At 50.0% G+C, this 22,380-nt stretch overlaps 9 protein-coding genes and 1 non-coding gene across 10 annotated transcripts; 8 read left to right on the forward strand and 2 right to left on the reverse strand.

Moving 5' to 3' along the window:
- Positions 1-12: 12 nt before the first annotated feature.
- Positions 13-103, forward strand: VTN00DRAFT_t66. The gene has a single exon. It is a non-coding gene; the product is annotated as a tRNA-Gln (tRNA).
- Positions 104-550: 447 nt separating this feature from the next.
- On the forward strand, positions 551-1,103 carry VTN00DRAFT_4970 (uncharacterized protein; the record flags this gene model as incomplete). The annotated part of the gene is made up of 3 exons (XM_069431451.1): positions 551-576; positions 725-833; positions 945-1,103. The coding sequence occupies 3 exons, from the start codon at positions 551-553 to the stop codon at positions 1,101-1,103; spliced, it is 294 nt and encodes a 97-aa protein (XP_069290485.1).
- Positions 1,104-1,323: 220 nt separating this feature from the next.
- Positions 1,324-1,578, forward strand: VTN00DRAFT_4971 (uncharacterized protein; the record flags this gene model as incomplete). Its single annotated transcript, XM_069431452.1, has 1 exon — positions 1,324-1,578. One exon carries the CDS (start codon positions 1,324-1,326, stop codon positions 1,576-1,578), a length of 255 nt encoding a protein of 84 aa, XP_069290486.1.
- A 1,330-nt stretch (positions 1,579-2,908) lies between these two features.
- VTN00DRAFT_4972 (uncharacterized protein) lies at positions 2,909-4,550 on the forward strand (the record flags this gene model as incomplete). The annotated part of the gene is made up of 2 exons (XM_069431453.1): positions 2,909-3,429; positions 3,515-4,550. The coding sequence occupies 2 exons, from the start codon at positions 2,909-2,911 to the stop codon at positions 4,548-4,550; spliced, it is 1,557 nt and encodes a 518-aa protein (XP_069290487.1).
- A 1,884-nt stretch (positions 4,551-6,434) lies between these two features.
- On the reverse strand, positions 6,435-8,644 carry VTN00DRAFT_4973 (uncharacterized protein; the record flags this gene model as incomplete). Its single annotated transcript, XM_069431454.1, has 6 exons — positions 6,435-6,804; positions 7,010-7,041; positions 7,122-7,561; positions 7,796-8,068; positions 8,134-8,242; positions 8,375-8,644. The coding sequence occupies 6 exons, from the start codon at positions 8,642-8,644 to the stop codon at positions 6,435-6,437; spliced, it is 1,494 nt and encodes a 497-aa protein (XP_069290488.1).
- A 64-nt stretch (positions 8,645-8,708) lies between these two features.
- VTN00DRAFT_4974 (uncharacterized protein) lies at positions 8,709-10,767 on the forward strand (the record flags this gene model as incomplete). The annotated part of the gene is made up of 5 exons (XM_069431455.1): positions 8,709-8,770; positions 8,840-8,983; positions 9,045-9,363; positions 9,422-9,850; positions 9,904-10,767. The coding sequence occupies 5 exons, from the start codon at positions 8,709-8,711 to the stop codon at positions 10,765-10,767; spliced, it is 1,818 nt and encodes a 605-aa protein (XP_069290489.1).
- An 81-nt stretch (positions 10,768-10,848) lies between these two features.
- VTN00DRAFT_4975 (uncharacterized protein) lies at positions 10,849-11,145 on the forward strand (the record flags this gene model as incomplete). Its single annotated transcript, XM_069431456.1, has 1 exon — positions 10,849-11,145. One exon carries the CDS (start codon positions 10,849-10,851, stop codon positions 11,143-11,145), a length of 297 nt encoding a protein of 98 aa, XP_069290490.1.
- Positions 11,146-15,325: 4,180 nt separating this feature from the next.
- VTN00DRAFT_4976 (uncharacterized protein) lies at positions 15,326-16,054 on the forward strand (the record flags this gene model as incomplete). Its single annotated transcript, XM_069431457.1, has 3 exons — positions 15,326-15,655; positions 15,732-15,794; positions 15,890-16,054. 3 exons carry the CDS (start codon positions 15,326-15,328, stop codon positions 16,052-16,054), a joined length of 558 nt encoding a protein of 185 aa, XP_069290491.1.
- Positions 16,055-18,309: 2,255 nt separating this feature from the next.
- On the forward strand, positions 18,310-19,995 carry VTN00DRAFT_4977 (uncharacterized protein; the record flags this gene model as incomplete). Its single annotated transcript, XM_069431458.1, has 4 exons — positions 18,310-18,447; positions 18,508-18,633; positions 18,703-18,795; positions 18,850-19,995. 4 exons carry the CDS (start codon positions 18,310-18,312, stop codon positions 19,993-19,995), a joined length of 1,503 nt encoding a protein of 500 aa, XP_069290492.1.
- A 516-nt stretch (positions 19,996-20,511) lies between these two features.
- On the reverse strand, positions 20,512-21,353 carry VTN00DRAFT_4978 (uncharacterized protein; the record flags this gene model as incomplete). Its single annotated transcript, XM_069431459.1, has 2 exons — positions 20,512-20,768; positions 20,861-21,353. 2 exons carry the CDS (start codon positions 21,351-21,353, stop codon positions 20,512-20,514), a joined length of 750 nt encoding a protein of 249 aa, XP_069290493.1.
- Between the last annotated feature and the right edge of the window lie 1,027 nt (positions 21,354-22,380).

The following is a 22,380-nucleotide window of genomic DNA, read 5'->3' on the forward strand; positions in this document are numbered from 1 at the left end:
TCAGCAATTGGAGGTTCCGTAGTGTAATGGCTATCACAGCGGATTCTGACCGAGCTTCGGAGCCACTGTTCCGCTAATCCCGGTTCGATCCCGGGCGGGACCTGATGTAAATATAACTTTTTTGTATATCTCACTGCTAAAAAAAAAAAACTTATTTCACCCTTTTCCTTTCTCGTCTCGAACGTTTTAATTTATCAAAAAGAAAGTACATTCCCTGATATTCCCTGGGACCTGTAGAGTTCTGCTGTAAATGTTTACGCTCTGGTGCATATCATGTGACTAGATTCCCCGTGTCGTAAAGCCTGGTCCAGACGCCAAGCCGGCGGGCGGTCAGCCTGACACTCCGGGGTTGTGACATCTGCCGTCGCCATCCTCGACCATCCACCTCCAGGAGTTGTCTCGGCCTCCAGTCTCTCAAGTACACCTCTTGCTCATTACAAGCTATTAGACAATCGCCCGATTGCGACGACAAGCTACTCTAAGACAACTTAGAGCTGGGGAAAATCCAGGACATTGGAAGACGGTTAGACAGGGGTCAACGCCAGTCACAATGGGTGACGCCTACGAGCGCGAGCAGTAAGGACCCCTTTCTTCTCTCTTCTATCACAATGTGGTCGCCTCAGTATCACAATGTGGCCATCCATATCTTTGTTTCCTTCCTCGCCTGAGCAGGCAAGTTTACATACTCGACTGGCCGCTGACGAGTGCCTTCACATCGCAACAGACAGAATAACGCCCTCCTCAACTCCCTCTCCCAGAAGACCTCCGCCCTCAAGTCCGTCACGATAGACATATATGATAATGCCCGCGATCAGGGGACGATAGATAGCACGGTTCGTTTAGCGCCCTTTATCCTGATCCCGATCCGATCCCCGTGGGCCCCGTGTTCTGCCATCAAATGTGTCATGGTGTCCAACTAACACGATTGCTTGCAATTTCAACAGAGTGAAGTGTTCTCCTCCCTCTCGACGAGTCTCAAGGGCAGCGCGGGCCGCTTGACCCGCATGGCGAGGCAAGGCGATAAAGTTGCCGTGTTGAAAGTCGCCGGTATCTGTGTCGGTGCGGGCGTCGGGTTGTATGTTGTGCTGGGGTGGATCTTCTAAGTGCAGTGCTTAGGAGAGAAGGTTCTTTTGCGGGTTTACGGTTTTTGAGAGGTCGATGGTGACGTTATGAATGAACGAGCTGTCCCTTAGGCCTGAGATGGGGGGTAGTCCTTCCAAGGTGGCGGAGGTGACTCCTCCGACTGTATTGTGGATACCTACCTATCTCCCACTTTGAACGGTCTCAGCTGGGTGGACTGCGTTATACTCGGGAATCGAATCGATGGTTGGGATCCCGAACAGCGGACCACCACTGATGACGACCTTACGGCCTTCCGTTCCTCCTCTACTACAGAACAACTACCCTTTTTCTACTGTTTTCATTCTACCATCCGCCCTCGCACGACAATCCTATCGATTGATCAAATTCTCACTCCACAACGCGTCTGATAGATACCTAGCCTTCAGACGAGCGAGCAGGCGGGATCCCGGCAATATGAACATACCTATACACGGGAAATGGGGCATGACAGCTTGAGCTGGGTCTTGCTGTTTCATTTATTTCATATTTTCCCACGCCACTATTACTACATGCTCTCTATTCTATTCTGATATTCTGTGCCTCGATGCTTGCTTGGTTGGGGAGTTTTATCGCAGTGGATTGATCGGGCTCGCGCGATGTGTATACTTGATAAGCCTTGTTGTCTTGTTTCCTTGTCATATCCAGGGTTATAGAAGATACAGATACACCGTATGTACAAACACAGGAGAGCGGTTTTGCCTTTTGGTTTTCTAGATCCATGTAAGTGCGTCTTCCGGTAATTTTGATAATTGGTAGGTATTCTTCGACCATTGGCCCCTAGTCAGCGTCGCAACGGAGGTCCCGCCCGATGAGAATTACCATTGTGGTTAGGGTGTAGGGAAAATGTATATATATATATATATACACTCTGTGTTCCTACTTTCTCGAGAGAGAAAGAGTATGTAGACGAGGAAACAATATATTAATAGTGTTTGTATTTCAAAGTGTAATGTGATAACTGACAAACCTGTATATTGAGACAGTACAGTACCTACTGCACATGAATCTATATATGCTCTGTAATGCTTTACAAGTCGCGGAGTGAAAAATAAAACTCTCCAAATCTAGACCGAGACGCATATGGACCTCTGCACCGAACAACGCCCTGTCCGGTCCTGCCTTGGTGTGTCTGTCTCTAGGCGCTGTACTGTACATGCATGTATCCCACATTCCTCAGCACCCAACCCGGGGGGTCGGGGGCGGGGAGAGCAGGGCCCAGAACAGGTCCACCATCCACTTTATTTCATCCAGGAAGCAAATGCTTGGATCATTAGTGGTACTCGAATGAAACGATGAACAAGAACACAAAGTTAAAGTTTTTTTATCACGCATTTGGTTTTCCGTCTCGGTTGCATCCGGCTGAGGTTGCTTTTTAAGTTTCAAAGGTCACGGTCGGGTCTCATGACTGGTTTCCGTATCCGGAAAGTCGTATTTACAAGGTTGGAAGGTTGACTAGGTACTGGTAACGTCATTATTCATGCATTAACCAAGGAACTCTGATGTATGTACCTGCTATGCGTCAGGTAGAAGTACATACACACACTCTCTCTCAGAGAGAGAGAGAGAGAGAGAGAGAGAGAGAAAGAGGGATCATACCTACGCATAATACATACCTACATACATAATGACGGCCGGTTGGTTTTAAAGGCCCCATCACCGTATGCTCTGAGAGACGTTTCTCCCTCCCTCTCTTTTTTCCCCTTTCTTCTCTCTTACTGTTCATATACATATATGGGTCATCAGGCAACGGGATCACCGTCCCCTGCTACACAGTCACATATAAAAAATGAGATCCCGTCGGACTCAATTACTCTTTGCATCGACCCTGGTCCTCGCGGTGTGGTTCTTCGCGTCTCATATTCACGAGCTCCAAAATGTGAATTGGGACACTGAGAATATTAGGACGAACCTGCTGGTTGATATGCGCGAGGCGGCTAGGAAGTATCAGGAGTATATGAATGAGGTGAATAGCAAGAATATGAATAATGGCAGTGATAATGGTGGTGTTGTCGGTGGTGGGAATGCGGGAATGCGAATTGACACGGTTGAACGATTACTGCAAAGTGGTGAGGATGATAATAATAATGATGGTGGTGGTGGGGTCGTTGTGGTTCAGAAAGCAGGATCAGCGAATGCTACGGGAGGTGGTCACGGAGAGCCGTCTCGAACGAACATTCAAGTCGAGTCGCCTGTTCCAGTTAAGAATGAGGGTTATGAGATTCAACACAAGGCGCCGTTGCCGTCACCTGCAGAACCGACACCATCCATGTCATGTTTACCGAAAATGAGCGGCGAGCAAGTATCCAAGTACGTCCACGCCATCATGAACTACAACGCCAACACCACCATTCCCCGACTTGCTTGCCCAACGTCGTTCGGGAGCTCGGTATAGCAGCCTGCGAATGGGGCCTGGTAGCGCTAGAAGACGAAGCTACGGCGGCTACCACCACGGCAATGGCAATCGCAAGGAAATCAAACACTTCTTCGCGCTGGACACATACCAATCCGTCGATTTAATTCCACGTCTAATGAGCAGCATCGTCCAGACGATGATATACCTAGGTCCAGACTACAGCGCCGTGTCAGTGGTCCAGGGCCACTCAGATGACAGCACTTACGACATCCTCTCTACCGTGAAAGCGGAGATTCAGTTGATGGGCGCGGAGTTCCATCTCAACGCGAGCTCTGTGGACACGGCAAGGAACGGAGTGGACAGAGTTGCTGCGATGTCAGAACTGCGGAATATGGCACTGGCGCCGCTCATCGACAGCGGCAGCGCACATTCATCAGATGCGACCATAATTTTCATGGACAATGTCGCTCTCTGTCCCGAGGATATCCTCGAACTACTATACCAGCACGTCTCTCAGTCCGCGCACATGACTTGCGCCTTTGATTGGATCCTCTCCGGCTCGGCGTTCCACGACGTCTGGGCCTCGCGCTCCATGGCGGGAGATCTATTCTTGGAGGCACCACAAGACGCATCGCCGTCGTGGAACTACAATAAGGATGCACTGTTTCTGAACGAGCCGGATAGCAGGGAAAGGTACGAGGCCTTTCAGCCGTTGCAGGTGTACTCGTGCTGGAGAGGGATGGTGACGATCAATGCGGCTCCATTTGCGGCGAAGAAGCTGAAGTTTCGCAGCGCCGAGAGGGACGAGTGCGACGTGGGTGATGCGACCTTACTCGCTAAGGACATGTGGAGGCAGGACCTGGGGAAGATGCTCGCGGTGCCAGCGGTGAACGTTGGATACTCTAATGATGAAGGCATGAAGACGAAGCAGCGGAGAGGACACGTTGGCGACCATGTCGATATCTCCAGCGATAAGGCCAGACAAGGGGAGCTGGTGGAGTGGCAGAGACAGCCACCAGGGAAGGTCAAGTGTCTTCCGAACCGGGACCAGCCAACGTGGGTGCAACCTGCGTAAGTTCATTGATTCCGACTTTTCAGAAATTCAGAATAGAGGGTGCAAATATATTTAAGAGATCTTGTATATATATGACTCGTGAAAGCTTTCTGGAATGATGTCGGTTAGTATACATATTGATAATTTCCTTATGTGCTGCAAAGTTGTCCGGTTCAATTTTAACATCGAAGGGACTGAGAAAGGCACGGCATGAAGTAGATGTGGAAATAAGAAATCAACGTATGTCGCAATAGAAACACAGATATCATTCTTCGACGCTATTAAGATTGCTGAGGGCAGTAAACGGGACATGTCACAGATTCGCATTTGAATTTCCATGTTGGAAACGGCGTCATCCGGTCTAGTCAAAATCAGGAGGGGGTAAACAACCCAACTAGCAAACAATTGATTTGTTTTCGTCTCTCCCATGAGAATTTTGACGCAGTATTCGTAAGCTTTCCACGGAAGAAAATATTGTGTTGCGCACCAGAAGAGGGGGAGAAAAATTATATAAAAATGAGCGATTATCAAAAATGATCGCACAATTGCTATGCTGCGCCGTAAGGTCTCTGCTATCAAGGAGGGGGGGGGGGGGGAAGGAGTGAGGCCGGTGACCAAGTCCGAGCCAATGGCTGCTCTTTGACAGATCACAATGCCATCACGCTTGCACGTGGGCACCAGTTTAAAATACCAGGTATTAGGAACAGGGGACGATATCACTAGGGCTTTTCAACCCCTGGAACTTGAACTGGCCGCTGGTATGGCGTGATGAAGAAATTTTTCTCTTTTTCCATACTTCCTTTCCCATCTAGTTCTCCGGTGTAGCCTTTTTGCCGCTTCATTTAAAGGAAGCTCCATATGACGGAGTGGGCCTTCCGCCAGGAGCTCTGGACCGGATCTGCGATAGCGACTACCACCCGCTCCATTTAGCTTGTACAGGCCGTGAAAAGAAGAGCGGAAAAGCCCTAAGTGGATAAGAGATTGGCGTCCGTGCTCAATTGCAGAGCGGCCATTGCTAGGTCAATGAGACCTTGTGGCTCCGCAGGGGATGAGTTTAGGAAATCAAACCTTGGCCTTGTCATAGCTTATCAAAGTTCCCTGCGCCCAATCCGATGACAGCTGATATCACATCTCGAAGTGAGCTAGGTGTGGCCAACGCACTCCGTATCTCGTGCCGCAGTTAGATTTCGTAGTTACAAACTGACGCAATCGTCGGTTTGGATACTGGCATATGCATGCTAGCCATGCGGTTGCAGATGTAGGAAGCCGTTTCATGTGCACCTTACAGTATGTACATGTACAGTACAGCATACAGTACAGCAAAAAGAGCTACGCAGTACACAGTACCCTCGACGACACGGTAAGCTCCTCCCCGAAGTCGACCACGGAGTACCTTAGAGCGCATCATCCCCATGCAGTCGACGCGGAAGGCTGCGCCAATGCGCCATGTCAGTGCGCTGGGCCAGGAGGGAGCAGAAGTGGTCTATGACTGGCCACAAAAATCTCATTCGCAATACTCCGTATTTGCCCTGCTATCCTGAAGATCCACTCTACTAACTTTCGCCGGTCCGGAATGATGTGATCGTCGCATGCATGTAGCTTGCAAGTTGCGCAGCTGTGATGAGGGCAGTTCTCGCCACGGGTGAGCTGCACATAGGCTCAGAGCAAACTTTGGCTCTATCTCTTTGCTGCCCGTCGGTACCTGAAAGTCGCTGCATGGATCGTTGTTGGGAGAGTGGTGTGGGGCGCATCGAACTTTTTCACAGATAACGCCGTCGCGATATCAGCACTAGACAACGGCCATCGTCAACCAACCTGGTTCTAGACTGCGGTCTTGGAGGGGAGAAAAGCATATTCAGGGAGTACTGCTGCAGAGAGACAAGACGGGAAACACACTGATCCTTGCTAACGTGGTGACGCCAGTTGTGAGACGATGGGAGTCGATGATAATGCATGGTGCGACTGGTGCAAGGACAAAGGAGGGGCACGGATCCGATCACTCGAGTCTACGGGAGAGATCCCGGTCGACGTCGCCCGACCGCCATGTGACGGGCGACGTTGCCGGTCCCGGGCCGCGGGATATTTTTCTCGAGTCGACATCGGGATGAAGGCCGCCGGATTCTCTAACCAGGCTACGGTGTGAGTGCGAAGCTGCAAGCGATGGGATGGCGGGCAGGCTCGGAGTGCGGTCGACGAGTCGGCCGTTTCGAGACTCTTATGGAACCGAGTGACGAGCGTTGGCTGTGCAGCATATCGGAGTGGAGCGCACAGCGGTCTGACTCATCGCATCGTAGTCCCGTCCTTAGCATACGCTTTTTTTGTCTCCATGCGACTATGCTCGACTAACCCTCTGATCTCCATGATCAACCACAGTACTTCTCTACAGGCATCAACCAAGTAGACATGTAGGGCTGCTGTCAGGGGACGACCTGTCTGTGAAAACACCGACACGGGAAAAGAGACTCTCGATGTCGTATTACCGTGTAAGGTTCACGTCGACTTGTCGAGAGATCTGGGGGGAGCAATCATGCCATCTTAGCTGTCCGGTGAAGACATGATATATGAATTACCATTTATTGTCCGTCCGCTTACTGGCAGGTCGAAGGAGAAGCGCCAGGACGGATCGAACGGAAGGAGCTTGGCGGTTTCATTGATGGAACGACAGCCGCGATTTTCGCCCGCCGTCGATCCATCAATCAAGGCCTGCAGCAGCAGGTTTTCTAGAACGTCGGCGGGAGGCGGTGCGGCGCAAGGGCCAGCGCCAGCGGATGCTTTGGGAAGCGTTGAACAGGCCTGCAGGGAAGAGCAGATGCTACGCGTCTCATGTCCCTGAACTCTGATCTGATGTTCTGGACTTCGGATGTCGAGGGAACAGAGGAAACGTGCTGCTGATGCGATGCTGGCGTTTCCTTGACGTGGACACGACGTCTTGGAGCGTCCACGTCCTGGGCTGCAAGGAGAGATCTCAGAGCTCTCCACCTGAGCCCCGGTTGGCAACGTGCAAGCCTTCCCCTGTGCCCCTTTTGGTTTCCCTATTTGTAGTTGTAGTAGAGTCGTAGCGCAGGAGGTTTGCCGTGGGGTTGCCGGTCTGCCCAGGGCGGAAAAGCAGCGGCGTGCTACCCATGTTTCTAAACCAGGCAGAGCCCAGGCCCGGTGGTTGGCATCCCGTCGTCGTCAAACGGCCGACGGTCGACCGTCCTCCGTACTTTTGCAGCCCCGAGTAAAGGGGTCGGGAGCCCACGGTATGCTGTCTTTCACGATCATACGGTGATGCCTCACCCTGGCCATGTTATTTATCGCAGCCTGAGAGCGGTTGGAGCGGCAGTGGCCCGAGGAGCCGGCCAGCCCAGACCACAGCCCTGCCAAGCTTTCGGAGGAGACCTTGCAGGCGATCGATCCTGTGACAGACGGCGTGGCCCGACGCATCTCTGTTGCCGTTTTCTCCGTCTGCTCCCCTCCCGTGCTGGCAGGAATATTATTATTAGAGGCCTTTTGCGCCCCAAGCAGCCAAGCTCCTCCGTTGTGCCTGCTGCCGCTCCCTGTATCGTCTAGTACTTTACCTTACCAGGCATCTCCGCCGCCGGGCTGCCTGTCTCTGACGTACTGTATCGTATATGGTCTTGACGTAACGTGCTACTTCTACTCTGCTGAAGCTTCTTACTATCCATGCGGATTGTCGCTCGCTCCTGCATCCGGCCAATCGCCCCAGACTCCTGTTCCTCTCTCTCTCCTGGTCTTTTATAAGCCAGGCATGCTCAGCAACTATCTCCCTGTCTCAGACGACTGCTGTATTGCCGTATCACTATCTCATTGTTTGCGGTGACCTCTCTTGTCAACGAACCTACCCAGTTCCCACCTGCTGCATCAGCTCCGACGTGCTTCCACGGGCTCCGCCTTGCCACTCCGGCCAAACCTAGCCAAACCGGCAAGTACAACGGAAACGGCTCCTCCCACCAGGGATTGCGCGTGTGGGACCCGTCGCCGGTCCGTTCTGCATCTGTGGTGCTGCCGGGTCGATCTATCTCATCACCGAGAAGCTTTTTGTTTCTGCCTTTTTTTCCTTCTCCCATCACATTCACATCTCCTGTGTAGCTCTGCATCTCTCTCCCTTCCATCGCTGCCCTTTGCGCCTCTCCTTGCGCTGGCAGCTGCGTTCCTGCAGCGCGTCAGTCATTCGCAATGGCCCTCAGCTTCTTCAGCGGTGGTGGAAGTGCCAGCCATGCCAAGTATTTTGACATCAGGTGAGTAAGATCAACAAGATCACATCTCAGTCGCAAGTGATGTCGCATCTGACTGAGACTTTGGCGCAGGCTGGATGAGGACTATATCGTCTTCCGCGGCAATGAACACGAAGCAGCCAGTGCACATTTGCGCGGCACGGTTGTGCTGTGCCTGTCCGAGCCGCTTACGATAAAGCATTTGAAACTGCATTTGACAGGCATGTCTCGGGTCTGGTAAGAAAGACCTTTCATCATTTCTGCTACTGGGGCACTAGTGCTAATTTTCCGTTCCCAGCTGGCATCTCCCATCAACCTCCGCTGGAGGAGGTAGGAAACCCTGGAGAGAACGTTCTTTCTTTGAGAAGACCTGGAAGTTTCGGGATGCCGGTAAAGGGAAGACGGAGATTCTGCCAGCTGACAACTACGAATTTCCCTTCGACGTCATCCTGGAAGGTTCCCTGCCGGAGAGTATTGAGGGTCTGAGCGACACATGGATCACGTATCGGTTCAAAGCGGAGATCGGACGAAAGTACGCAAAGGATATAGTTGTCAGGAAGCCACTGAGGATCATCCGGACGCTGGATCCTAGCGCTCTGGAGCTTGCACATGCAATGGTAAGTTGGTATCAAGTATGTTCGAGGGGAGTAGCTGTACTGATAGACGCACCTTCAGTCCGTTGAGAATATCTGGCCCAACAAGATCGAATATTCCATCAGTACTCCGAGCAAGGCGGTCATCTTTGGCACGTCGTTGCGCGTGGATTTCCGCTTGATTCCTCTTTTGAAGGGCCTGAAGATCGGACAGATTACCTCTCAGCTCATCGAAAGTCACGATCTCACGCTCAATCCCGAGGACCCCGATACCATCCGCAACACGTACAAGACCACCAGGACCATTGTCACAGATAACTACGAATTGGACGAAGAGAATCAGCTGGAGATTATCGACGAGGCGGCGGAGGGCTACCAGTTCTGCCGATATTTGGACATGCCCAAGACCCTGACCAAATGTCTCCAGGATGCGGACACGAAGGGTATCAAGATTAGACACAAACTGAAGTTCAGGGTTCAGCTACACAACCCGGATGGTCACACCAGTGAGGTAAGCAAGGACCAAGGCCGTCACAGTGCCCAGTTGCTGATGCTTGTTCCCAGCTACGTGCTACGCTGCCCGTTTCGATCTTCATCTCTCCGAACCTTCCCATCGACGAGAACAATAACCTTATCGATCAGAACCCCCAGGCTGCCCGGAGAGCATTGGAGGATCTTGCACAGCAAGCTCCCCCGCTGTACGGCGAGCATCACTTCGACCAACTGTACAGCGAGCTCGATATTAGCGGTTACCGGACTCCTGGAAACGGAAGCGGACCAGGCACGCCCTTTGGCACTCTGAGCCGGAATCTCTCTGCTGAGAACGTTGCCTCGATGAATGCTCTGACCGGGCCAAACATTTCAGCGTCTGCATTACACAGCCGCCTGACGAGCCTGCATGCCAATTCTGTGAACGGGCACGCACCATCTTCCGAGCCTAACGATAATCCCTCGGAAGCGGATGCGGGGAATCGCCGTTCGGCCGTCGGGCCGGACTATTTCAACAGCACTCCAGGCTCCAACGTGCATAGCCCCGGAAGTGTGGAGTTCCAGCCTCACAGACTTTCCGATGAGGTCGATCATGACCACATTCCGTCGGGAATGGCCACACCTCATCCTCAGTACAACGAGATTGAAAACCTTAGTCGTGTTCCCAGCTACTCCACAGCTGTCAGGACAACCGTGAGGACGCCTTACAACAATGGTGATTTGCCAGACTACGAGTCTGCGACTGCTGGTGACTTTGTTGCCTCGCCGCCCCGCTCCCCCCAGCAAGTTCATCTGAGGGGCGGCGGTCGTTCTCATTTTTCCTTCGCGGACGCGTACCACCACCGGCCCCTGTTCTTCCACAGTCGCAGTTCTAGTCACAATGCCGCTGAAGAGGAAGAGCGCAGACTGCGACTGGTCCAAGCACGAGCCAGAGGTTAATCATGTAATAACATACCTCTGCGACTTTTCCTTCTCGGCTTTGCTCTGATGACAGCAACGGAATGATCTATGTTATTGTGCATGATTCTTACGAAACGGACGGATTTGCATGTCGGCAAGGCGAAAACATCTCTTCGCTCTTCATTTTTTTTTCTCCTAAGGCTAACACCGGAGCTCCCAAGTATGTGTCGAAATTATACGATACTTGAGCGGTCCGTCCGCTCCCAGGAGCTGAAAAGTTTGGTCCCTTTTCCAGTTGAGGCGTCTTTTCGGGTGGCACCATGTGAGCTTACGAAACAATATCTTATTTTTCACTTCCATTTTACTTTGGGCGGGAATCTGTATTCTGATCCGCTCGACTCAAGCACTGGCGTTTGAAATCCCGAATCATGGTCATGTTGCTGATGCTTGATTGATTCTTGTTCTATACTTTACCCCACTACGCAGGCGTATTGATTATGGGCGTTTTACATATAGACGGATGGATGGCCAGTCTCTGACCATTGTGAATGACACGAGAATCCGATGACGAGAATTCTCAGCACGAGTTACGCATGTACACTTGCATTTTAGATTATTCCCTTAATAGCAGGCATATAGTTCCTGTACTTAATTTTATTTTAGCGGATAGCGCGAATATAGCTAGGAAATATCCGATAACCTAATGCAAATCGGGCGAGATCCTTTCCCCCGCGCTGGAGGGGCGTGCATATTTTATTTCTGATCGTCGATCAGACAATTTCCCGGGTTTCACGACGCGTTCCCCGTATGCAGGTGTTATATGCATGCAGACCAGATTATCACGAGCCCAGTTTAGGCCATTTCAAACCGGGGAATACATTGGGTATTCGAAAACCTAATAGCAGGTGCTTTCTTTTCGACTACCTCGGCAATCAACAATCCATTACGAACCCTTACCACCTGCCTAAAATGTCAATTGCCCATTTCGAGAATCAGTGGACCTGCAGTGGGCTGTGGATCCAAGAACGCGTGGAGGATCTCGGAAGATAAAATTATTAATAAGTGCATTTTATAAGTCCGGTCTGTTTTGTTGGAGGCAGGTTTCACGAAAGCTTAATCGTGGTTTTTTTTCGTTGATCTGTATCTAGGCAACGATTTTCTTCTAGCTCGAGTTTGACTTTCCTCAAGCTTCGATACGAGATTAAGTAACGTCCAAAATGTTCTCTTTTCTTGATACGTTTAAAATACAAACATGTTATTTGGCTGCGTTGTAAGCTCGTATCTTGGCTTCCAAGGCTGTTTTTGCTTGGCTAGGTACACTGCAGGTTCGTGGTTTTCGTTTACTGCTCATGAGATGAGGTCATCAGTCATCTGTGTTACGGAATATACTCCGTAGATGATGTTGATTGGTTGGGCATGCAAATGCACAGGATATATATACGGATCTACAGAGTACAGATGTGGGGGATCTCGAGATCGCCCACGTGATTGATGGTGTGACGATGTATGACAGGGATAATCTTGGAAGGATTCATGGCATTGTTGGACAACATGTGTACAGTAAGTTCTAGTTCTATAAGTAATTTACCTAATCTGTCAACAAACAAGGTCTGGATATAGCGGTTTTTCGTATCTCTTGATGCTTGATGGTTTTACATTCATGGATTTGATTTTCTTTTCTAGACTGCGACCTGATATGATCTGTTAGTTTACTGTTTTCTTGTTTTTGTGTTCTCGATAACTGACGTGGCTTCGTCCGTACCTAATCCAATGATTCATTCACTCGGGCTTGCCTTGCCGACAGGTGTGTCCGTGGCTTGCCTGGACTCAACCTGGTCTTTCGGAACTTGGATGGAGACAGCAGACAGTACTGCAATGCATGTGGCGAACACGGGCTGTGTTGGAGGCCCACGATAACTTCAGCTGTGTGCTTATGTGTGCGACCTGATCAAAGAAGGAAATTATTACCGAGTTGTTGAACCAGATGAGGTTTTTACTGGAGATGTCAAATGAGATGATTTCACGGTTCTATCTGCTCACTGATGGCCTTGTCTGATCTGTGTTGTGATTCATCGAGGGTCGAGTCGAGGTGATCGTTGAGGTTTTTCTCGCTGACCTTAAGAGGGAATGTGTCCTTTGGAGGCTGAATTTTGTTCCAGAGATGTCATCTCTTTGGGTGTAGTTGAAATCTTCTAAAGGAGATATTACCATTCTGATGATGATGCAATTGCCACCACAATGTGTTGTCCTATCTGTGTTACACCGTTAGTGGTCTAATTTGGTTACCACGTTGCCTTATTCGCTTGTTTCTTTATCTTCCATCTGGATTCATGATGTTTTTGAAGATACCATGCTCGTATTGGCACCTCATTCATACCGCATATTCTGTGGCTTTCCGCTTCTGGTACCCAGTTCTTTCCGTATTTTAATCTATTAGATTGCGGTATGATATGACAGCAAGAAGATTTACTAAGCTAACTATCTGCATCGACTTTTTACAGGCCTTTGGAGTCCATGATAGAGCTTCCTGACAGAAGCAGCTGATGGAAGAGCAGACATTCTATTTTCAGGTCCTACCTAAAACAACAACAGACCTCGAGTCCTGAATAAATACTCACCCTCGCCTTCTTCACCCGGCTCTTCTTTTTGTGGCATCTCCTACCAGGTAACTTGCCCATGGCAATGGATCCCGCAAATCCTGCATGGAATAGGAGAAAGAGAAGCGCCAAATATCAGCCAGGTGCATGATGCAGCGGAGAGAGGTGGCAGCAAACGACCTTGAGCCTCGCCCTAGGGGGAAATATTCCTCAGGTCTATCGTATTACCGCTCCCTTTTCTTCTCTTACGATGGAACCTGTGGTATATGTGGATGTTCTCTCTCTTTTTCTTCTCACTTTGCTGATGTTCTAGTCCTGAGAGGAGGGCTAGATTGTATTATTGTTGCTGTTATCTTGTTCAGTCCCACCCAGAAGAGAAGAATTTGTCTCCATAATGTCGCTAGTGTCCATTATTTCATGTATGGCTATACAGCTCCTGTACCGTTGTCAATTTGTCATTGCGGGAGCCGCTCAGAGCCAGCTACCAGAACCTCCACTGGTGTTCGCTGCTCAGGATGGGCCACCCGCAACGCCCGACTGGGACCGTCTTTCTGCGGAAAAGGCGCTCCTCTTGCTACGGCGAGATATCGTCTACCGTTATAGTACATGCACCTATCGTTTTTTCCATTCCATCTTCTTAGTCAACCCCCCCAACTACCCAAATACTTAAGACCTTATCCTCTATTCTTCACAACGACCAGCTGCAGCTCTTACTGCGTCAACAGCCTCTGCTGCGGCGCCCTCAACTGTATGCCCCCCTTCGCCATCTGCTGCTCCAACTGTCAATACTGCCTGACAGGCAGGACATACGTGCCAATCAGATACCAGATTATCTGCTTCGGTTCCGCCTGTAGTGGCGGCAGTGACAACTTCAAGGCTTGCTCCCGTCTCGACTATGACTGTCATTGCGACTGGTGGCCTTGTGGAGACGACAGCGAGGACATCGTGGGGTAATAGTATTGTAGGGAGGATGACACGAAGAAGAAGACGGGTCTGAGTTCGCTGTTCACTGACAGGGACTGGGATACTGAAGCTAGGTAGATATAATCGGGTAGAGACTAAGTGGATGGCGATCTTTCTTGTTTTCGTTTTCTTTAATGTCTTTTTACTTTGTCTCTGACTTTTCTTGGCAGTTCTGTGTGATACACTATAGTACCTGATTCTCTATGCGGATTGAATGCATTGTATATTAAGTCGATAATAAACTAAAGAGGACATAATGTTCAGTTAATTTCCCAATTGATACTTATTGCAGAATATCATAATTCAAGAAACAAAAACCCTTGTAGAAATCCATGCCGCAGTAATTTGGCAACAACGGCGATGACATCTCCACTTGTACAGATTCACACATATCCAGTAATAACGAGCAGTGACAGTCTCACCATCGGACAAGATTGGGATAGTGATTGAGTTGATCTGAGATCTGTATCATGAATATTTTTGTCTGCTAGTCTATTTATTTATTTCCGGAAAGAGGAGGATACATGACATGAATATGGCGAGATCAGAAAGGTTAATAGATGGAGTACTGGTGAGATCTAAGATAGAGAAGTGGATCTCCGATCAGAACAATTGACTTCGACGACCACCCAGAATAAATATGTTGGTTAACTTCGGGTACCGGTCTTCTTGTTCATTCAGCTTTTGCTCAATTCATTCAAGGCCCTTGATGATTAAAATAAATTCAACAATAAATGCTTCATGGTGTGTATGGCTTGGCCTCTTTTCAGAATTGCTCAAGATGTCTTCTCTGTCTCATAGATAGCCCTCCTGTAATACTCTATTTAAGTCCTCCAATGGCCGCATATCTAATCGCGATTGGCGAATAGATCGGCCGGGATCGGTCCGGAGCGCCCCGTCCGCCGACCCGACTCAGGGACGCTCCTACAGCGCTGCCGCAAAGCATCCGTCACGCCGACGTTGGGCGAATAAGCACTCAAACTTCTTTTTTTTCCTTTTCTAATCAGAGTGCGGTGCGGGAACGAGGAACTTACATCATGTCGGTGGCCCGTGCATCATCTCGTTTGTTTTATCATATCCCCCGCCGTGTCACCCCGCCGGCGGCGCCATTCTCCAATGTTGTATCCCGAGCCTGGAGGCACCATTCCGGTACGGCAAGCTTGACGTCGATAAAGACCGCAAGACAGTTCTCGAGCAGCAGAAGCAGCAATTTCTCAGCAGCCATGGAGCCCAAGTTCTCCGAAGGAGCGGATGTGGATCAATTGAAAGCGGAGACGACCGAGTTGCTCGAAAACGAGTGGACGCTGGATAGCGATCAGATGGGCTTTGAGAAGACGTTCTATTTTCCGAATTTCACCAAGGCGCTGGTATGACTTCTCTCTCTCTCTCTCTCTCTCTGTAGGGCTTCGGGCTTCTGGATCTAAGATATATAAAATAATGCAGGACTTCGCTACCACCGTAGGGATTAGATGCAAGTCGAAGAATCACCATCCAACCATGACGATTGTAAGTTTGCATTATTTCCTTTGATGCGACGTCTTCGATTTTGTCCTCCGTAATGTCAAGTTCAATCAGCCAATTAATTAATTCTTCTGCTTCAGAAATTCGGATCCGTCCACATCCATTGGACCACGCACCACCCTCGTGGTCTGTCCGCCAAGGATACATTTATGGCTCGCTACTGCGATGAGCAGGCGAAGATCATCGGGGCAGTGAAGAAGGGAGAGCATGCGAAATGTGCCCCTGCTCCGGGCTCGAAGGCCTAGAATGTTTTGAACCAGTGTACGATTACGGAATGATAAAAAGTTCTTTTTTGGGAGAATTGGAAGTAGATTTACGTCGCCATATCAAGGGGGAAAAATAATAGGTAATTTATTCTGTGGAATTTCTCAAAGCAATGCTGTTTAGTGACAGCGATGATCAGATTTTTAGAAAGTTGCTTGTATTTCAGAGACCCTCATCGTTTGTTGGACGGAAATTGTACTCTATTACAACATTTATAGTCTGGCGCAGCTTGAACCTAGTTTGCCAGAAGTAAATATTTTCCCCAGGCTCCCATGATATTGCCCCGGTGTGCATCCATTGCATTGTAAAGAGACCGCAGCCGTACATCTCAGAAACAGTTAAGCGTGATACTGGTTGCTAAAGATGTTGCTTCAAAGTGCGTCGTCATCTAAGGAGAGCTCTGATAGCCCCTCGACATAGAAAGTAGATTGCCTGGCTTAAACTTCGATGACTTAAGTTCTGAATTTATATACGATAAGTTCCTGTTGACATCGATTACAAGAAATGATATTTTGCAGCGAGTGCTATATTCGAATCTGATTCATGCCTCAAGGCGAGCTGTCATTTAGAGTGAATGCCGACCTCATGGGTCACCAGACCGCTTGACGCGGCTGTTCATGCAAACCGGCACCGAGAAGTTCCGTGAGGGGTTTCCTTTGTAGCCAGCTTGCCGTTGCAACATATCTCCTTCATCATGTACCCTTGCGGTCTGTCAGGTCTATAGTCGTTCACGGATATATTCGAGTCATGATATCTCATTGATTAGCTCTTATCTATCTCTTCGGGGCTCCGCAGGAGACTGAAAACATATTGTCTCTACCATCGATGAAGCTCTCGACTCCAGATGGCTTCATCTTCCTTAAGTGGACTTCGGCATCTTCTCGTTGCGTGGATGGCCTGCCAATACTCCCATGGTTATTTACCTGCAAATCTGCTTGCAAATTTCAATTAATGCCGAACGAGAAAGAAATCCGAAATTCTGATACGGCCATTGCCCCTCCTGGCACAAGGAACATGTCTAGACACGGCTAGGATATCGAGTCCAGACCGTCTCCAGATCTTTACCTAGATTTACATGCTTCACACAATTGATTGAATTATACCGATCACAGCCTACGTTCGCTCACATGCAGCCTTGTGGATTAACTCAGCCGGTGGACCTGGAGAGGATGAGATCTGTGGCTGTGTTGTCTGCAAGGCCTTCCCAACCCCGGATATTTCCCGAACTTAGGGCTACCCTAGCTGTGTTCCGGCACTTTGACAGTTGAGTTTATATCCTGTATGAACTGATGAGATGCATACCCCGTACTGAAGCGCAAAAGGCAGGTTCCATGTCTCTATTACAATATTGGAAAAGAGGGACGCTTGGAGCGAGACTATGACGACACTGGTTCCGATAACGGCCCCAGACATGAGGCCGCTTATCATAGAGTAAAACGTCATACGGAACGATGGGGAAGGTGACCCCAGGTCTACGGTGTTCATGGGTGGTTCATGGTTCCCCCTGGGGTCCTGCGAGGTTGCTTTCTGCTGCACAGGCACGCGAGGTAATGGCAATTGTGTTTCCCATCGTATTGGACACGAGTTTCGTAAATTTGCCGCTGATGAGTTGGCTATCCAGACTATGCTGGTTGACTATGCAGGGAGTGGGGACGCCATGAAAGCGTACTGCGTGCGCAGTGGGTGCGATAACCCGCGAGGCCCAAACGAGATGGTCATCTTAGCCGAAGCGGATCAGATGGAATAGCAGGCTAGCCAGAGTGACAACCGCGGGGCAAAATAATATTTAAATCCTGATGCCGGAGGAGGAGGACAAAGATGAAACTACAGGCGTGCACAGTCAGTTGATGGTGACCTCATCGCGGATCGTCCGATCTCCCGTCAGGGCCGCCACGACTTGCTCGCACTAGCAAGACGCCGGCCTCCCGCGCTGACGATCCTTGCCTCAGGAAGGTCGTTCCTTGAGCATGCCGTCGCAGCGGAGGCATCCTGTTTAAATACCATGGCACCTCGCTCAATGGTCTGGTCCTCTCCCATCCCTCGAATCTGAGCACTCGCGATTGGGGACGACGCGTCAAGAGCTTCCTGCTACACAGGTATATGACCACGGTTGCACACTTCTCCACATCCACGGTTACAGCAGAGCGAGCGGCTACAATCGCCTGCGATTGAAAGCCCGAATCGAATTGGTCGCATCGCAATCGCACAGCTAGGAAGACACACCTGTCCACGCAAGATGGCCTCGCCAACGAGCCCCGTTGAGCAGAAGCTTCCCCAGCGCAGCGGCACGGTGACTAGCACCGTGACAAATACGACTGCCGGCAGAGCCTCCATCAGCGATGACGAGGCGATCCCGGACTCTGATTCTAGCCAGGTATGTCGCGTCCTCAAGCTCGGCCGTTGGATTCGCAATTAACGTTATACCTTTCCTCAGACTACCGGTCTCCTTGTTGAGCGCCTTCAGGCGTGGAAGCACCTGTGTGGGTACCTTGAAGATTATATCTCAGCGACATCGAAGGTGCAGAAATCACACTCGAAGGACTATGAAAAGATATTGAAGGTGCGTCGTATCGCCGATTGCCCAATTGACTCTATACTGTCGGAGCAAGGCTGATGTGGCGGGCTACAGACCGTCAGTGATCCGCTGAAAGAAGCACACCACTTTGACACGGGTATGGCAGGAGTTGCTGGGATGTATGAGAATTTGCGGCAAAACACTCAGGTATGCGTTGTTTGGTGTAGAAAAACGTTGGCAGATGGATGCTGACTGCACAAGGGGATGGTGCACATGTACCTCGAAACCGAGAAGCATCTGAAATCAAGCGTCCTCCCGATCCTTGAACATCTCCACAAGGAAATCAAAACTAAAACAAAGGAAGTGAAGACGGGAGCCGCTAAAGGCGCGAAAGCTGTTGACAAGGCGAGGTCCATCACTCAGAAGCACATTGAACTCCTTGGCCAGCAAACCGCTGCATTCGACGCGGCTGCGGGCAACAAGCTTGAGCCGTCCAATGATCCCTATGTCCTCCGGAGAGGCGTTAACCACCGTCTAAACAAGCAAATCATAGAAGAGAACAATAATCGCCAGGAGATTCTTGCGGTGCAGGCCTCCTTCCAGCAATTTGAGGCGCATATTCTCCAGACGTTCCAGAACGCTCTCGATCAATTCTTTCAGTTCATGGGGGGCCAGGCTGACCGCCAGCGTGCTATGTATGCGGATATCCTTGGCAGTGCCCAGAGGATTCCTCTCGACTTTGAGTGGAACGGCTTCATCAAGCGGAATGATAACGTCATGGTCGACCCAGATGCACCACCGAGGTCCCTGTCCAACATTACCTTCCCGAATATGGATCACCGCGCCACCCGTCCACTGATGGAGGGAACTTTGGAGAGAAAGTCTCGTGCTATCTTGAAAGGTTACAGCTCCGGTTACTATGTCGTCACGCCAGCTCGTTACCTCCACGAGTTCAAGGATAACGACGACTTCGCGAAGGATCCTTCTCCGGAGCTCACCCTCTATCTTCCCGACTGTATCATCGGTGCCATCGACGGTGTGAAATTCAGTGTAAAGGGGAAGGACGTGTCTGGTGGCGCAATTGGCAACGCTTTCCACACCAACACGGAGCTGAGCTTCAAGGCACCGACTCCGTCTCTCGCAGAGTCCTGGTTCACCGCCCTCAAAAGCGCGAGCTTGGGCCCGGTGGACCATCACGGCCCAAGTCAACCGACCAGTCCTACTGCTGGCGGTGCACAGGCAGCACAGCCGCCGGCAGAAACCAAACCAGCAGAAGCCAACGGTCAAACGCCTACTGAGCCTGCAACCCAGGCTTCAGCCCAGGCTCCAACTCAGGAGCAGGCTCAGGGACAGACGCAGGGAACGATAACGACAACGAGCCAGCCAGTTGAAGGGAAAGCTGCTTGAAATGCACCTCAATCCCAGAGTGAATGCAGACTGTTACGGCTTCTCTGGGCTAGCGGTCTTGGCTATCCGACAAGGCCATTGCGAGCCGAAGATGCGTAGGAAAGTCATTTTGCTTGTCTCATTCGCATCTGGTCGTCTTTTACCCCATTTATGAAAGCCTAATCATCTATTGGGCATCTGATTTACGAATTTCCTATAATCTTTCTTTCTGGCAGGAAATCAATTCACGGTGCTATTTTGTATGCTGTATGCCGTGCTTTTCAATTTATGCAAGAATAGGATCGTCATCTCAGGTAGATACCAGTGTTATGATCTGTTTCTGCAGTTGGTTAACCGAGTTACCTTACTAGGTAGCGCAATCTATGATTCGCTTTGGGAGATATAACAAATCGTCTATTTCTAAACTGCTCACCCTGTACAAGACTCCACTGAAACTGTAATGAAGATGAAATATAACAAGCATTATATGAAGCTTTCGATACATAAAAAGAGAATCTGTGGATCACGCAGGTCACTTCAGGGAGCCCGCAAACCCAGAACATGGATGGACTTCCGACCGCCTCCCCGGCTCTCTGGAACGATAGACCAATCTTCCAGAGTACGCTCCATCTCGAATCCGTTCTTCTCGAACACCCGCACACTGGCAACATTGCCTACGTATGCGGAGGCCTTGATCAGTCGCGCGTTCATGCGCGGCACCGCCCACTCATCGATCAGGGTGCGTACGACGGCGGTCATGATACCGCGGCCGTAGTGAGAGGGAGATAGGAAGTCTTTGACTTGAATTAGTACATGTAGATTCATACGCAACAGACGACATAAGTAATTGCTGGATGGATCCAGGACGAAAAAAAGTGAAATATACTCCCAATCCCCCACACAATATCCCTACTTCCCACCGGCAGCGCCTTATTCCTCTCCTGCGCCTCCCTCCGCTCTTCACTCCCGGGCGGCAACTCGTAGAACGCGTATCGAGTGATCGAAATATCCCCGATCAAGACATCCGTCCCTTCCCCATCCTCATCCTCATCCTTCTTCACAACCTGCCGAATAAACCGAAACGGACACCCGTCCACGGACACCCTCCCCGCATCTACATCCTTCAAGATCCGATCACACTCCGCACGAGCGTCCCGGATAAACGACGCCGCGTGCTCAGGGAGGTACGGGAACGGCGGCGACTCAAGGAATGTGTACACACGGGGATCGTTGAGGGTGGTTACGAGGAAGGATGCGTCTTTGGGGTCGTTGGGGCGCGGGGGGGTTAGGATTATGTCGGTGTGGGGGGCGGGGAGGCGGATGTAGGGTTCGCTGTTTTTGTTGCTGCTGCTGTTTTGGGGGTAAAGGTGGATTGGCATTGTGTTTTCTGGGTTGGTTTGGATGGGTTTTGTTTGGTTCTAGTGACAGATAAGTATGTATAGAGAGAAAAGCGGAAATCTACCTAATGTATGTATGTACTGAGGTAGGTTAGGTAGGTACCCTGTATGTGTGAGAACTATATACGCAGTAGGTACTGCGCTGTACATTGGTAGACACAATCGAATGAGCGAGTCAGTCAACAGTATGATTAATAAATACATAGCCTCCCTAGCCTAACTACTTAGGTAGTTAACCACAACCCGTCTTTCATACCAATTGCTTTCCAACAAAGAAGTGTGTATAGGATTTAGCTAGTTTTTCTGTGGTCTACGCCGCATGAGTCACCCGGTCAATCAAAGGATGTGGCTGGGCAAAGTCTGGGCAGACGACAGACGGCTCGTCAGGGTATCTAGATGCCTACTTCGTACTAGTTTACTAGTTACTACTACAGAATACGAGCCCGCGATCCATCTGATTACGGCAGGGAGGGAAGTGGCTCAGGCAGCGCTAGTGGTAGTGGTTGGTTGGTTGGTTGGTTGCATGCAGCGATGTGGGGAGATCTAATCATCTGAGATACTAGGTTGGTGTATCTCCATAGATCGAGATTTCTTTGTATACGCAGTGGTGGCGGTGGTGGTGGCTCAGCTCAACTCAGGCAATGCGCAACCCCTACTACCTGAGCGCTATCTATACTGATTTCTATATTGGTTCCACAATAATATTCCCACTTCTACTTCCATCCGAGATAATAAAAAATAAAACACGTGAATTAATTGGCGGGAGGTAACTAAGTAAAGTAGACAGTAACCATTTCGTCCAGTCCGAAAACACTCGTATTATTACTTTATTATTTCGCTTCCTTCTACGACTTCCAAAATCTCCAGAACTGATTAGTCCCAAACCGACGCCCGTGGCTTGCAGGCGTTGTCTGGTCTTATTATGTAGGTATCTGTACAATACATACAAATAATATTTGTTCATCGGCCGGCCGGAGCTCAGATTAGATCAGATCCGATCAGATCACTC

This window comes from Thermoascus crustaceus (assembly GCF_041956765.1).
Source record: "Thermoascus crustaceus strain CBS 181.67 unplaced genomic scaffold VTN00scaffold_2, whole genome shotgun sequence".
NCBI lineage: Eukaryota > Fungi > Ascomycota > Eurotiomycetes > Eurotiales > Thermoascaceae > Thermoascus > Thermoascus crustaceus.